Source organism: Oculina patagonica, chromosome 1 (assembly GCF_052425735.1).
Source record: "Oculina patagonica isolate OP01 chromosome 1, crgOcupat, whole genome shotgun sequence".
Classification (NCBI taxonomy): Eukaryota; Metazoa; Cnidaria; class Anthozoa; order Scleractinia; family Oculinidae; genus Oculina; species Oculina patagonica.
The window spans coordinates 30,997,975-31,013,499 of NC_135758.1; the positions used below are offsets into that span (position 1 = coordinate 30,997,975).

At 38.0% G+C, this 15,525-nt stretch overlaps 4 protein-coding genes across 4 annotated transcripts in view; all 4 read left to right on the forward strand.

Moving 5' to 3' along the window:
* Nucleotides 1-15,525, forward strand: part of LOC144663770 (conserved oligomeric Golgi complex subunit 7-like) — a 33,728-nt gene that overhangs the window by 14,606 nt on the left and 3,597 nt on the right. The window contains exon 18 of the mRNA XM_078524841.1: nucleotides 15,322-15,455. Coding sequence (XP_078380967.1) covers nucleotides 15,322-15,455 — 134 coding nt within the window. The remainder of the gene's footprint in view (nucleotides 1-15,321; nucleotides 15,456-15,525) is intronic.
* LOC144637020 (uncharacterized) lies at nucleotides 553-3,817 on the forward strand. Its single transcript, XM_078496454.1, has 4 exons — nucleotides 553-848; nucleotides 996-1,110; nucleotides 1,172-1,231; nucleotides 3,617-3,817. Exons 1-4 carry the CDS (start codon nucleotides 565-567, stop codon nucleotides 3,815-3,817), a joined length of 660 nt encoding a protein of 219 aa, XP_078352580.1. The 5' UTR covers nucleotides 553-564.
* Nucleotides 6,600-7,302, forward strand: LOC144637999 (uncharacterized; the record flags this gene model as incomplete). Its single annotated transcript, XM_078497465.1, has 2 exons — nucleotides 6,600-6,978; nucleotides 7,034-7,302. Coding segments are annotated over 2 exons (648 nt in total), but the record flags the coding sequence as incomplete, so codon positions are not given.
* Nucleotides 8,451-13,527, forward strand: LOC144638855 (uncharacterized). Its single transcript, XM_078498451.1, has 5 exons — nucleotides 8,451-8,859; nucleotides 9,373-9,531; nucleotides 9,584-9,655; nucleotides 10,119-10,447; nucleotides 13,516-13,527. The coding sequence occupies exons 1-5, from the start codon at nucleotides 8,451-8,453 to the stop codon at nucleotides 13,525-13,527; spliced, it is 981 nt and encodes a 326-aa protein (XP_078354577.1).

Consider the following 15,525-nt stretch of genomic DNA (forward strand, 5'->3'; position numbering starts at 1 on the left):
ATATACTGCTCCTTTCTTCTGTGTTATATATACTGCGCTTTACTCCTGTGTTATATATACTGCTCCTTCCTTCTGTGTAATATGTACTGCTCCTTACTCCTGTGTTATATATCATGCTCCTTTGCACTGTATTATGTATAAGACCTTCTCCCTTCCCCTACAGGATGCACACTGTATATAATATGAATGTACTATACAGTGTTTATCATACAGGAAAAGGAAGAAGTGTTATATACACTGCTCCTTGCTGATACTGCCCCTTCCTCCTGTGTTATATATACTGCTCCTTCCTCCTGTGTTATATATACTGCTCCTTCTTACTGTGTTATATATACTGCTCCTTCCTCCTGTGTTATATATACTGCTCCTTCCTCCTGTGTTATATATACTGCTCCTTCCTCCTGTGTTATATACTGCTCCTTCCTACTGTGTTATATATACTGCGCCTTCCTCCTGTGTTATACTTACCACTTAACCAATTATCTGCCAAAATCCCATGCATTTATTAATTATGTATAAGGGCTTCTCCATTCCCCTACATGATGCACACTGTATATATTATGAATGTACTATACAGTGTCTATCATACAGGAAAAGGAAGAAGTGTTATATATACTGCTCCTTCCTTCTGTGTTATATATACTGCTCCTTCCTCCTGTGTTATATATACTGCTCCTTCCTCCTGTGTTATATATACTGCTCCTTTCACCTGTGTTATATATACTGCTCCTTCTTACTGTGTTATATATACTGCTCCTTCCTCCTGTGTTATATATACTGCTCCTTCCTCCTGTGTTATATATACTGCTCCTTCCTCCTGTGTTATATATATTGCTCCTTCCTACTGTGTTATATATACTGCGCCTTCCTCCTGTGTTATACTTACCACTTAACCAATTATCTGCCAAAATCCCTTGCATTTATTAATTATGTATAAGGGCTTCTCCATTCCCCTACATGATGCACACTGTATATATTATGAATGTACTATACAGTGTCTATCATACAGGAAAAGGAAGAAGTGTTATATATACTGCTCCTTCCTTCTGTGTTATATATACTGCTCCTTCCTCCTGTGTTATATATACTGCTCTTTGCTCCTGTGTTATATATACTGCTCCTTCCTACTGTGTTATATATACTGCTCCTTTCTCCTGTGTTATATATACTGCTCCTAGCTCCTGTGTTATATATACTGCCCCTTTCTCCTGTGTTATATATACTGCTCCTCTTCCTGTGTTATATATACTGCTCCTTCCTCCTGTGTTATATATACTGCTCCTTCCTCCTATGTTATATATACTGCTCCTTCCTACTGTGTTATATATACTACGCCTTCCTCCTGTGTTATATATACTGCTCCTTCCTACTGTGTTATATATACTGCGCCTTCCTCCTGTGTTATACTTACCACTTAACCAATTATCTGCCAAAATCCCTTGCATTTATTAATTATGTATAAGGGCTTCTCCATTCCGCTACATGATGCACACTGTATATAATTTGCATGTACTATACAGTGTGTATCATACAGGAAAAGGAAGAAGTGTTATATACACTGCTCCTTGCTCCTGTGTTATATATACTGCTCCTCTTCCTGTGTTATATATACTGCTCCTTCCTTCTGTGTTATATATACCTTACCTTTACCTTCCTCCTGTGTTATATATACTGCTCCTTCCTCCTGTGTTATATATACTGCTCCTTCCTACTGTGTTATATATACTGCGCCTTCCTCCTGTGTTATATATACTGCTCCTTCCTACTGTGTTATATATACTGCGCCTTCCTTCTGTGTTATATATATTGCTCCTTTCTCCTGTGTTATATATACTGTGCTTTCCTCCTGTGTTATATATACTGCTCCTTCTTACTGTGTTATATATACTGCTCCTTCCTCCTGTGTTATATATACTGCTCCTTCCTCCTGTGTTATATATACAGCTCCTTCCTCCTGTGTTATATATACTGCTCCTTCCTACTGTGTTATATATACTGCGCCTTCCTCCTGTGTTATACTTACCACTTAACCAATTATCTGCCAAAATCCCTTGCATTTATTAATTATGTATAAGGGCTTCTCCATTCCCCTACATGATGCACACTGTATATATTATGAATGTACTATACAGTGTCTATCATACAGGAAAAGGAAGAAGTGTTATATATACTGCTCCTTCCTCCTGTGTTATATATACTGCTCCTTCCTACTGTGTTATATATACTGCGCCTTCCTCCTGTGTTATACTTACCACTTAACCAATTATCTGCCAAAATCACTTGCATTTATTAATTATGTATAAGGGCTTCTCCATTCCCCTACATGATGCACACTGTATATATTATGAATGTACTATACAGTGTCTATCATACAGGAAAAGGAAGAAGTGTTATATATACTGCTCCTTCCTCCTGTGTTATATATACTGCTCCTTCCTACTGTGTTATATATACTGCGCCTTCCTCCTGTGTTATACTTACCACTTAACCAATTATCTGCCAAAATCACTTCCATTTATTAATTATGTATAAGGGCTTCTCCATTCCCCTACATGATGCACACTGTATATAATATGAATGTACTATACAGTGTCTATCATACAAGAAAAGGAAGAAGTGTTATATACACTGCTCCTTTCTCCTGTGTTATATATACTGCTCCTTCTTACTGTGTTATATATACTGCTCCTTCCTCCTGTGTTATATATACTGCTCCTTCCTCCTGTGTTATATATACTGCTCCTTCCTCCTGTGTTATATATACTGCTCCTTTCTACTGTGTTATATATACTGCGCCTTCCTCCTGTGTTATACTTACCACTTAACCAATTATCTGCCAAAATCCCTTGCATTTATTAATTATGTATAAGGGCTTCTCCATTCCCCTACATGATGCACACTGTATATATTATGAATGTACTATACAGTGTCTATCATACAGGAAAAGGAAGAAGTGTTATATATACTGCTCCTTCCTCCTGTGTTATATATACTGCTCCTTCCTACTGTGTTATATATACTGCGCCTTCCTCCTGTGTTATACTTACCACTTAACCAATTATCTGCCAAAATCACTTGCATTTATTAATTATGTATAAGGGCTTCTCCATTCCCCTACATGATGCACACTGTATATAATATGAATGTACTATACAGTGTCTATCATACAGGAAAAGGAAGAAGTGTTATATATACTGCTCCTTCCTTCTGTGTTATATATACTGCGCTTTACTCCTGTGTTATATATATTGCTCCTTCCTTCTGTGTAATATATACTGCTCCTTTCTTCTGTGTTATATATACTGCGCTTTACTCCTGTGTTATATATACTGCTCCTTCCTTCTGTGTAATATGTACTGCTCCTTACTCCTGTGTTATATATCATGCTCCTTTGCACTGTATTATGTATAAGACCTTCTCCCTTCCCCTACAGGATGCACACTGTATATAATATGAATGTACTATACAGTGTTTATCATACAGGAAAAGGAAGAAGTGTTATATACACTGCTCCTTGCTGATACTGCTCCTTCCTCCTGTGTTATATATACTGCTCCTTCCTCCTGTGTTATATATACTGCTCCTTCTTACTGTGTTATATATACTGCTCCTTCCTCCTGTGTTATATATACTGCTCCTTCCTCCTGTGTTATATATACTGCTCCTTCCTCCTGTGTTATATATACTGCTCCTTTCTCCTGTGTTATATATACTGCTCCTTCCTACTGTGTTATATATAATGCGCCTTCCTCCTGTGTTATACTTACCATTAACCAATTATCTGTCAAAATCCCTTGCATTTATTAATTATGTATAAGGGCTTCTCCATTCCCCTACATGATGCACACTGTATATATTATGAATGTACTATACAGTGTCTATCATACAGGAAAAGGAAGAAGTGTTATATATACTGCTCCTTGCTCCTTCCTCCTGTGTATAATATACTGCTCCTTCCTCCTATGTTATATATACTGCTCCTTCCTTCTGTGTTATATATACTGCTCCTTTCTCCTGTGTTATATATACTGCTCCTTCCTCCTGTGTTATACTTACCACTTAACCAATTATCTGCCAAAATCTCTTGCATTTATTAATTATGTATTCAGGGTTCTCCATTCCCCTACATGATGCACACTGTATATATTATGAATGTACTATACAGTGTCTATCATACAGGAAAAGGAAGAAGTGTTATATATACTGCTACTTGCTCCTTCCTCCTGTGTATAATATACTGGTCCTTCCTTCTGTGTTATATATACTGCTCCTTTCTCCTGTGTTATATATACTGCTCCTTCCTCCTGTGTTATATAAACTGCTCCTTCCTACTGTGTTATCTATACTGCTCCTTCCTCCTGTGTTATATATACTGCTTCTTCCTACTGTGTTATATAAACTGCTCCTTCCTCCTGTGTTATATATACTGCTCCTTCCTACTGTGTTATATATACTGCTCCTTCCTACTGTGTTATATAAACTGCTCCTTTCTCCTGTGTTATATATACTGCTCCTTTCTCCTGTGTTATATATACTGCGCCTTTTTCCTGTGTTATATATACTGCTCCTTTCTCCTGTGTTATATAAACTGCTCCTTCCTTCTGTATTATATAAACTGCTCCTTCCTACTGTGTTATCTAAACTGCTCCTTCCTCCTGTGTTATATAAACTGCTCCTTTCTCCTGTGTTATATATACTGCGCCTTTTTCCTGTGTTATATATACTGCTCCTTTCTCCTGTTATATATACTGTGCCTTACACCTGTGTTATATATACTGCTCCTTCCTCCTGTGTTATATATACTGCTCCTTCCTCCTGTGTTATATATACTGCTCCTTCCTCCTGTGTTATATATACTGCTCCTTCCTCCTGTGTTATATATACTGCTCCTTCCTCCTGTGTTATATATACTGCTCCTTTCTCCTGTGTTATATAAACTGCTCCTTCCTACTGTGTTATATAAACTGCTCCTTCCTCCAGTGTTATATACACTGCGCCTTCCTACTGTGTTATATATACTGCCCCTTCCTCCTGTGTTATATATACTGCTCCTTCCTCCAGTGTTATATACACTGCTCCTTCCTACTATGTTATATATACTGCGCCTTCCTCCTGTGTTATATATACTGCTCCTTCCTCCTGTGTTATTATACTGCTCCTTTCACCTGTGTTATATATACTGCTCCTTCCTCATGTGTTATATATACTGCTCCTTCCTCCTGTGTTATATATACTGCTCCTTTCTCCTGTGTTATATATACTGCTCCTTCCTCCAGTGTTATATACACTGCGCCTTCCTACTGTGTTATATATACTGCGCCTTCCTCCTGTGTTATATATACTGCTCCTTCCTCCAGTGTTATATATACTGCTCCTTCCTACTATGTTATATATACTGCGCCTTCCTCCTGTGTTATATATATTGCTCCTTCCTCCTGTGTTATATATACTGCTCCTTTCTCCAGTGTTATATATACTGCGCCTTCCTACTGTGTTATATATACTGCGCCTTCCTCCTGTGTTATATATACTGCTCCCTCCTCCAGTGTTATATATACTGCTCCTTCCTACTATATTATATATACTGCGCCTTCCTCCTGTGTTATATATATTGCTCCTTTCTCCTGTGTTATATATACTGCTCCTTCCTCCTTTATTACATGTACTGTTCCTTACTCCTGTGTCATATATACTGCGCCTTTCTCCTGTGTTATATATACTGCTCCTTTCTCCTGTGTTATATATACTGCTTTTTTCACCTGTGCTATATATACTGCTCCTTTCTCCTGTGTTATATATACTGCTCCTTTCTCCTGTTTTATATATACTGCGCCTTTCTCCTGTGTTATATATACTGCTCCTTCCTTATGTGTTATTATACTGCTATTTTGACCTGTGTTATACATACTGCTCCTTTCTGCTGTGTTATATATAATGCGCCTTACTCCTGTGTTATATATACTGCTCCTTCCTCCTGTGTTATTATACTGCTCCTTTCACCTGTGTTATATATACTGCTCCTTCCTCATGTGTTATATATACTGCTCCTTCCTCCTGTGTTATATATACTGCTCCTTCCTCCTGTGTTATATATACTGCTCCTTCCTCCAGTGTTATATACACTGCGCCTTCCTACTGTGTTATATATTCTGCGCCTTCCTCCTGTGTTATATATACTGCTCCTTCCTCCAGTGTTATATATACTGCTCCTTCCTACTATGTTATATATACTGCGCCTTCCTCCTGTGTTATATATATTGCTCCTTTCTCCTGTGTTATATATACTGCTTCTTACTCCTTTGTGATATATACTGCTCCTTCCTCCTGTGTTATATATACTGCTCCTTCTCCAGTGTTATATATACTGCGCCTTCCTACTGTGTTATATATACTGCGCCTTCCTCCTGTGTTATATATACTGCTCCTTCCTCCAGTGTTATATATACTGCTCCTTCCTCCTGTGTTATATATGCTGCTCCTTTCTCCTGTGTTATATATACTGCACCTTTCTCCTGTGTTATATATACTGCTCCTTTCTCCTGTGTTATATATACTGCTCCTTTCTCCTGTGTCATATATACTGCACCTTTCTCCTGTTATATATACTGCACCTTTCTCCTGTGTTATATGTACTGCTCCTTTCTCCTGTGTTATATATACTGCTCCTTTCTCCTGTGTTATATATACTGCTCCTTTCTCCTGTGTTATATATATTGCTCCTTTCTCCTGTATTATATATACTGCTCCTTCCTCCTTTATTACATGTACTGCTCCTTACTCCTGTGTCATATATACTGCGCCTTTCTCCTGTGTTATATATACTGCTCCTTTCTCCTGTGTTATATATACTGCTCCTTTCTCCTGTGTTATATATACTGCTTTTTTCACCTGTGCTATATATACTGCTCCTTTCTCCTGTGTTATATATACTGCTCCTTTCTCCTGTTTTATATATACTGCGCCTTTCTCCTGTGTTATATATACTGCTCCTTCCTTATGTGTTATTATACTGCTATTTTGACCTGTGTTATACATACTTCTCCTTTCTGCTGTGTTATATATACTGCGCCTTACTCCTGTGTTATATATACTGCTCCTTCCTCCTGTGTTATTATACTGCTCCTTTCACCTGTGTTATATATACTGCTCCTTCCTCATGTGTTATATATACTGCTCCTTCCTCCTGTGTTATATATACTGCTCCTTTCACCTGTGTTATATATACTGCTCCTTTCTCCTGTGTTATATATACTGCTCCTTTCTCCTGTTTTATATATACTGCGCCTTTCTCCTGTGTTATAATACTGCTTTTTTCACCTGTGCTATATATACTGCTCCTTTCTCCTGTGTTATATATACTGCTCCTTTCTCCTGTTTTATATATACTGCGCCTTTTTCCTGTGTTATATATACTGCTCCTTCCTTGTGTGTTATTATACTGCTATTTTCACCCTTGTTATACATACTGCTCCTTTCTTCTGAGTTATATATACTGCGCCTTACTCCTGTGTTATATATACTGCTCCTTCCTCCTGTGTTATTATACTGCTCCTTCCTCCTGTGTTATATATACTGCTCCTTCCTCCTGTGTTATATATACTGCTCCTTCCTCCTGTGTTATATATACTGCTCCTTCCTCCAGTGTTATATACACTGCGCCTTCCTACTGTGTTATATATACTGCGCCTTCCTCCTGTGTTATATATACTGCTCCTTCCTCCAGTGTTATATATACTGCTCCTTCCTACTATGTTATATATACTGCGCCTTCCTCCTGTGTTATATATATTGCTCCTTTCTCCTGTGTTATATATACTGCTTCTTACTCCTTTGTGATATATACTGCTCCTTCCTCCTGTGTTATATATACTGCTCCTTTCTCCAGTGTTATATATACTGCGCCTTCCTACTGTGTTATATATACTGCGTCTTCCTCCTGTGTTATATATACTGCTCCTTCCTCCAGTGTTATATATACTGCTCCTTCCTACTATATTATATATACTGCGCCTTCCTCCTGTGTTATATATATTGCTCCTTTTTCCTGTGTTATATATACTGCTTTTTACTCCTGTGTGATATATACTGCTCCTTTCTCCTGTGTTATTATACTGCTCCTTCCTCCTGTGTTATATATACTGCGCCTTCCTCCTGTGTTATATATACTGCTCCTTCCTCCAGTGTTATATATACTGCTCCTTCCTACTATATTATATATACTGCGCCTTCTTCCTGTGTTATATATACTGCTCCTTTCTCCTGTGTTATTATACTGCTTCTTTCTCCTGTGTTATATATACTGCTGTTTCCTCATGTGTTATAAATACTGCTCCTTCCTTGTGTTTTATACTTATGGCTTAACCAGTTATCTGCCAAAATCCCTCGCATTTTTTAATTATGTAAAAAGCCTTCTCCATCCCCCTACATAATGCACACTGTATATATTTTGAATGTACTGTACAGTGTCTATCATACAGGAAAAAATAGAAGTGTTATATATACTGCTCCTTCCTCCTGTGTTATATAAACTGCTCCTTTCTCCTGTGTTATATATACTGCTCCTTTCTCCTGTGTTATATATACTGCTGCTTTCTCCTGTGTTATATATACTGCACCTTTCTCCTGTGTTATATGTACTGCTCTTTACTCCTGTGTCATATATACTGCTCCTTTCTCCTGTGTTATATATACTGCTCCTTTCTCCTGTGTTATATATATTGCTCCTTTCTCCTGTTTTATATATACTGCGCCTTTCTCCTGTGTTATATATACTGCTCCTTACTCCTGTGTCATATATACTGCGGCTTTCTCCTTTGTTATATATACTGCTCCTTTCTCCTGTGTTATATATACTGCGCCTTTCTTCTGTGTTATATATACTGCTCCTTCCTCCTGTGTTATATATACTGCTTCTTCCTCCTGTGTTATAATACTGCTTTTTTCACCTGTGCTATATATACTGCTCCTTTCTCCTGTGTTATATATACTGCTCCTTCCTTATGTGTTATTATACTGCTATTTTCACCCTTGTTATACATACTGCTCCTTTCACCTGTGTTATATAAACTGCTCCTTCCTCCTGTGTTATATATACTGCTCCTTCCTCCAGTGTTATATACACTGCGCCTTCCTACTGTGTTATATATACTGCTCCTTCCTCCAGTGTTATATATACTGCGCCTTCCTACTGTGTTATATATACTGCGCCTTCCTCCTGTTTTATATATATTGCTCCTTCCTCCAGTGTTATATATACTGCTCCTTCCTACTGTGTTATATATACTGCGCCTTCCTCCTGTGTTATATATACTGCTCCTTCCTCCAGTGTTATATATACTGCTCCTTCCTACTATGTTATATATACTGCGCCTTCCTCCTGTGTTATATATATTGCTCCTTTCTCCTGTGTTATATATACTGCTCCTTACTCCTGTGTGATATATACTGCTCCTTCCTCCTGTGTTATTATACTGCTCGTTTCACCTGTGTTATATATGCTGCTCCTTCCTCCTGTGTTATATATACTGCTCCTTCCTCCTGTGTTATATATGCTGCTCCTTGCTCCTGTGTTATATATACTGCTCCTTCCTCCTGTTTTATATATACTGCTCCTTTCTCCTGTGTTATACTTATGACTTAACCAATTATCTGCCAAAATCCCTCGCTTTTATTAATTATGTAAAAGGCCTTCTCCATCCCCCTTCAAAATGCACACTGTATATATTTTGAATGTACTATACAGTGTCTATCATAAAGGAAAAAATAGAAGTGTTATATATACTGCTCCTTCCTCCTGTGTCATATATACTCCTCCTTTCTCCTGTGTTATATATATACTGCTCCTTTCTCCTGTGTTATATGTACTGCTCCTTTCTCCTGTGTTATATATACTGCTCGTTTCTCCTGTGTTATATATACTGCGCCTTTCTCCTGTGATATATATACTACTCCTTTTTCCTGTGTTATATATACTGCTCCTTTCTCCTGTGTTATATGTACCTCACCTTTCTCCTGTGTTATATATACTGCGCCTTTCTCCTGTGTTATATATACTGCGCCTTTCTCCTGTGTTATATATATACTGCTTTTTCCTCCTGTGTCATATATACTGCTCTTTTCTCCTGTGTTATATATACTGCTCCTTTCTCCTGTGTTATATATACTGCTCCTTTCTCCTGTGTTATATATACTTCTCCTTTCTCCTGTGTCATATATACTGCACCTTTCTCCTGTGTTATATATACTGCTCCTTTCTCCTGTGTTATATGTACTGCTCCTTTCTCCTGTGATATATATACTGCTCCTTTCTCCTGTGTTATATATACTGCTCCGTTCTCCTGTGTTATATATACTGCGCCTTTCTCCTGTGTTATATATACTGCTCCTTTCTCCTGTGTTATATATACTGCGCCTTTCTCCGGTGTTATATATACTGCACCTTTCTCCTGTGATATATATACTGCTCCTTTCTCCTGTGTCATATATACTGCTCCTTTCTCCTGTGTTATTTATACTGCACCTTTCTCCTGTGTTATATATACTGCTCCTTTTTCCTGTGTTATATATACTGCTCCTTTCTCCTGTGTTATATGTACTGCGCCTTTCTCCTGTGTTATATATACTGCTCCTTTCTCCTGTGTTATATCTACTGCGCCTTTCTCCTGTGTTATATATACTGCGCCTTTCCCCTGTGTTATATATACTGCTCCTTCCTTCTGTGTTATATATACTGCTCCTGTCTCCTGTGTTATATATACTGCACCTTTCTCCCGTGTTATATATACTGCACCTTTCTCCTGTGTTATTTGTACTGCTCTTTACTCATGTGTCATATATACTGCGCCTTTCTCCTGTGTTGTATATACTGCTCCTTTCTCCTGTGTCATGTATACTGCACCTTTCTCCTGTGTTATATGTACCGCTCCTTTCTCCTGTGTTATATATACTGCTCCTTTCTCCTGTGTCATATATACTGCACCTTTCTCCTTTGTCATATATACTGCTCCTTCCTCCTGTGTTATTATACTGCTACTTTCTCCTGTGTTATATATACTGCTCCTTCCTCCTGTGTTATATATACTGCTCCTTCCTCCTGTGTTATATATACTGCTTCTTCCTCCTGTGTTATTATACTGCTCCTTTCACCTGTGTTATATATACTGCTCCTTCCTCATGTGTTATATATACTGCTCCTTCCTCCTTTGTTATATATACTGCTCCTTTCACCTGTGTTATATATACTGCTCCTTTCTCCTGTGTTATATATACTGCTCCTTTCTCCTGTTTTATATATACTGCGCCTTTCTCCTGTGTTATATATACTGCTCCTTCCTTATGTGTTATTATACTGCTATTTTCACCCTTGTTATACATACTGCTCCTTTCTCCTGAGTTATATATACTGCGCCTTACTCCTGTGTTATATATACTGCTCCTTCCTCCTGTGTTATTATACTGCTCCTTCCTCCTGTGTTATATATACTGCTCCTTCCTCCTGTGTTATATATACTGCTCCTTCCTCCAGTGTTATATACACTGCGCCTTCCTACTGTGTTATATATACTGCGCCTTCCTCCTGTGTTATATATACTGCTCCTTCCTCCAGTGTTATATATACTGCTCCTTCCTACTATATTATATATACTGCGCCTTTCTCCTGTGTTATATATATTGCTCCTTTCTCCTGTGTTATATATACTGCTTCTTACTCCTGTGTGATATATACTGCTCCTTTCTCCTGTGTTATTATACTGCTCCTTCCTCCTGTGTTATATATACTGCGCCTTCCTCCTGTGTTATATATACTGCTCCTTCCTCCAGTGTTATATATACTGCTCCTTCCTACTATATTATATATACTGCGCCTTCCTCCTGTGTTATATATACTGCTCCTTTCTCCTGTGTTATTATACTGCTCCTTTCTCCTGTGTTATATATACTGCTGTTTCCTCATGTGTTATAAATACTGCTCCTTCCTTGTGTTTTATACTTATGGCTTAACCAATTATCTGCCAAAATCCCTCGCATTTATTAATTATGTAAAAAGCCTTCTCCATCCCCCTACATAATGCACACTGTATATATTTTGAATGTACTGTACAGTGTCTATCATACAGGAAAAAATAGAAGTGTTATATATACTGCTCCTTCCTCCTGTGTTATATAAACTGCTCCTTTCTCCTGTGTTATATATACTGCTCCTTTCTCCTGTGTTATATATACTGCACCTTTCTCCTGTGTTATATGTACTGCTCTTTACTCCTGTGTCATATATACTGCTCCTTTCTCCTGTGTTATATGTACTGCTCCTTTCTCCTGTGTTACATATACTGCTCCTTTCTCCTGTGTTATATATATTGCTCCTTTCTCCTGTTTTATATATACTGCGCCTTTCTCCTGTGTTATATATACTGCTCCTTACTCCTGTGTCATATATACTGCGGCTTTCTCCTTTGTTATATATACTGCTCCTTTCTCCTGTGTTATATATACTGCGCCTTTCTTCTGTGTTATATATACTGCTCCTTCCTCCTGTGTTATATATACTGCTTCTTCCTCCTGTGTTATAATACTGCTTTTTTCACCTGTGCTATATATACTGCTCCTTTCTCCTGTGTTATATATACTGCTCCTTTCTCCTGTTTTATATATACTGCGCCTTTCTCCTGTGTTATATATACTGCTCCTTCCTTATGTGTTATTATACTGCTATTTTCACCCTTGTTATACATACTGCTCCTTTCTCCTGAGTTATATATACTGCGCCTTACTCCTGTGTTATATATACTGCTCCTTCCTCCTGTGTTATTATACTGCTCCTTTTACCTGTGTTATATATACTGCTCCTTCCTCCTGTGTTATATATACTGCTCCTTCCTCCAGTGTTATATACACTTCGCCTTCCTACTGTGTTATATATACTGCTCCTTCCTCCAGTGTTATATATACTGCGCCTTCCTACTGTGTTATATATACTGCGCCTTCCTCCTGTTTTATATATATTGCTCCTTCCTCCAGTGTTATATATACTGCTCCTTCCTACTGTGTTATATATACTGCGCCTTCCTCCTGTGTTATATATACTGCTCCTTCCTCCAGTGTTATATATACTGCTCCTTCCTACTATGTTATATATACTGCGCCTTCCTGCTGTGTTATATATATTGCTCCTTTCTCCTGTGTTATATATACTGCTCCTTACTCCTGTGTGATATATACTGCTCCTTTTTCCTGTGTTATTATACTGCTCGTTTCACCTGTGTTATATATGCTGCTCCTTCCTCCTGTGTTATATATACTGCTCCTTCCTCCTGTGTTATATATGCTGCTCCTTGCTCCTGTGTTATATATACTGCTCCTTCCTCCTGTTTTATATATACTGCTCCTTTCTCCTGTGTTATACTTATGGCTTAACCAATTATCTGCCAAAATCCCTCGCTTTTATTAATTATGTAAAAGGCCTTCTCCATCCCCCTTCATAATGCACACTGTATATATTTTGAATGTACTATACAGTGTCTATCATAAGGGAAAAAATAGAAGTGTTATATATACTGCTCCTTCCTCCTGTGTCATATATACTCCTCCTTTCTCCTGTGTTATATATATACTGCTCCTTTCTCCTGTGTTATATGTACTGCTCCTTTCTCCTGTGTTATATATACTGCTTGTTTCTCCTGTGTTATATATACTGCGCCTTTCTCCTGTGATATATATACTGCTCCTTTTTCCTGTGTTATATATACTGCTCCTTTCTCCTGTGTTATATGTACTGCATCTTTCTCCTGTGTTATATATACTGCGCCTTTCTCCTGTGTTATATATACTGCGCCTTTCTCCTGTGTTATATATATACTGCTTTTTCCTCCTGTGTCATATATACTGCTCTTTTCTCCTGTGTTATATATACTGCTCCTTTCTCCTGTGTTATATATACTGCTCCTTTCTCCTGTGTTATATATACTTCTCCTTTCTCCTGTTTCATATATACTGCACCTTACTCCTGTGTTATATATACTGCTCCTTTCTCCTGTGTTATATGTACTGCTCCTTTCTCCTGTGATATATATACTGCTCCTTTCTCCTGTGTTATATATACTGCTCCGTTCTCCTGTGTTATATATACTGCGCCTTTCTCCTGTGCTATATATACTGCTCCTTTCTCCTGTGTTATATATACTGCGCCTTTCTCCTGTGTTATATATACTGCACCTTTCTCCTGTGATATATATACTGCTCCTTTCTCCTGTGTCATATATACTGCTCCTTTCTCCTGTGTTATTTATACTGCACCTTTCTCCTGTGTTATATATACTGCTCCTCTTTCCTGTGTTATATATACTGCTCCTTTCTCCTGTGTTATATGTACTGCGCCTTTCTCCTGTGTTATATATACTGCTCCTTTCTCCTGTGTTATATGTACTGCGCCTTTCTCCTGTGTTATATATACTGCGCCTTTCCCCTGTGTTATATATACTGCTCCTTCCTTCTGTGTTATATATACTGCTCCTTTCTCCTGTGTTATATATACTGCACCTTTCTCCCGTGTTATATATACTGCACCTTTCTCCTGTGTTATATGTACTGCTCTTTACTCATGTGTCATATATACTGCGCCTTTCTCCTGTGTTATATGTACCGCTCCTTTCTCCTGTGTTATATAAACTGCTCCTTTCTCCTGTGTTGTATATACTGCTCCTTTCTCCTGTGTCATGTATACTGCACCTTTCTCCTGTGTTATATGTACCGCTCCTTTCTCCTGTGTTATATATACTGCTCGTTTCTCCTGTGTCATATATACTGCACCTTTCTCCTGTGTCATATATACTGCTCCTTCCTCCTGTGTTATTATACTGCTACTTTCTCCTGTGTTATATATACTGCTCCTTCCTCCTGTGTTATATATACTGCTCCTTCCTCCTGTGTTATATATACTGCTCCTTCCTCCAGTGTTATATATACTGCGCCTTCCTACTGTGTTATATATACTGCACCTTCCTCCTGTGTTTTATATACCGCGTTTTTCTCTTGTGTTATATATACTGCTCCTTCCTCCTGTGTGATGTATACTGCGTCTTTCTCCTGTGTTATGTATATTGCTCGTTCCTCCTATGTTAGATCTACCCGTACTTACTCTTGCATGATATATACAGCCCTATACTCCTGTGTTGTATATAACTGTCCTTACACCACCTGTGTTACTTATCCTGCTCCAGATACCTTTATTTTAAGTACTGCTCGTTACTTCAATATGGAAGTCTGATATTTTAGTGTCATTTGGAATGAATTTTCTTATTTGTACCTGTTTTTGTTTGTGTTTAGCTGGTGAATCTGCTACTGTCCTCTCCAGTGTCGCTGAGCAGTTGCAGGCCTTGAACGAGCGAGTGCACACTTTTGCTTTTGACATCGTGTTCATCCAAATAAGGCAACAGTTAGCTCAAACTCCTAAACTTCAGGTAATATCTGGTGTTAATGTGCTTTAGTTTGTTTATGGGTTTAATTTTTTCGTTAGCTGCAGTGTTTTCC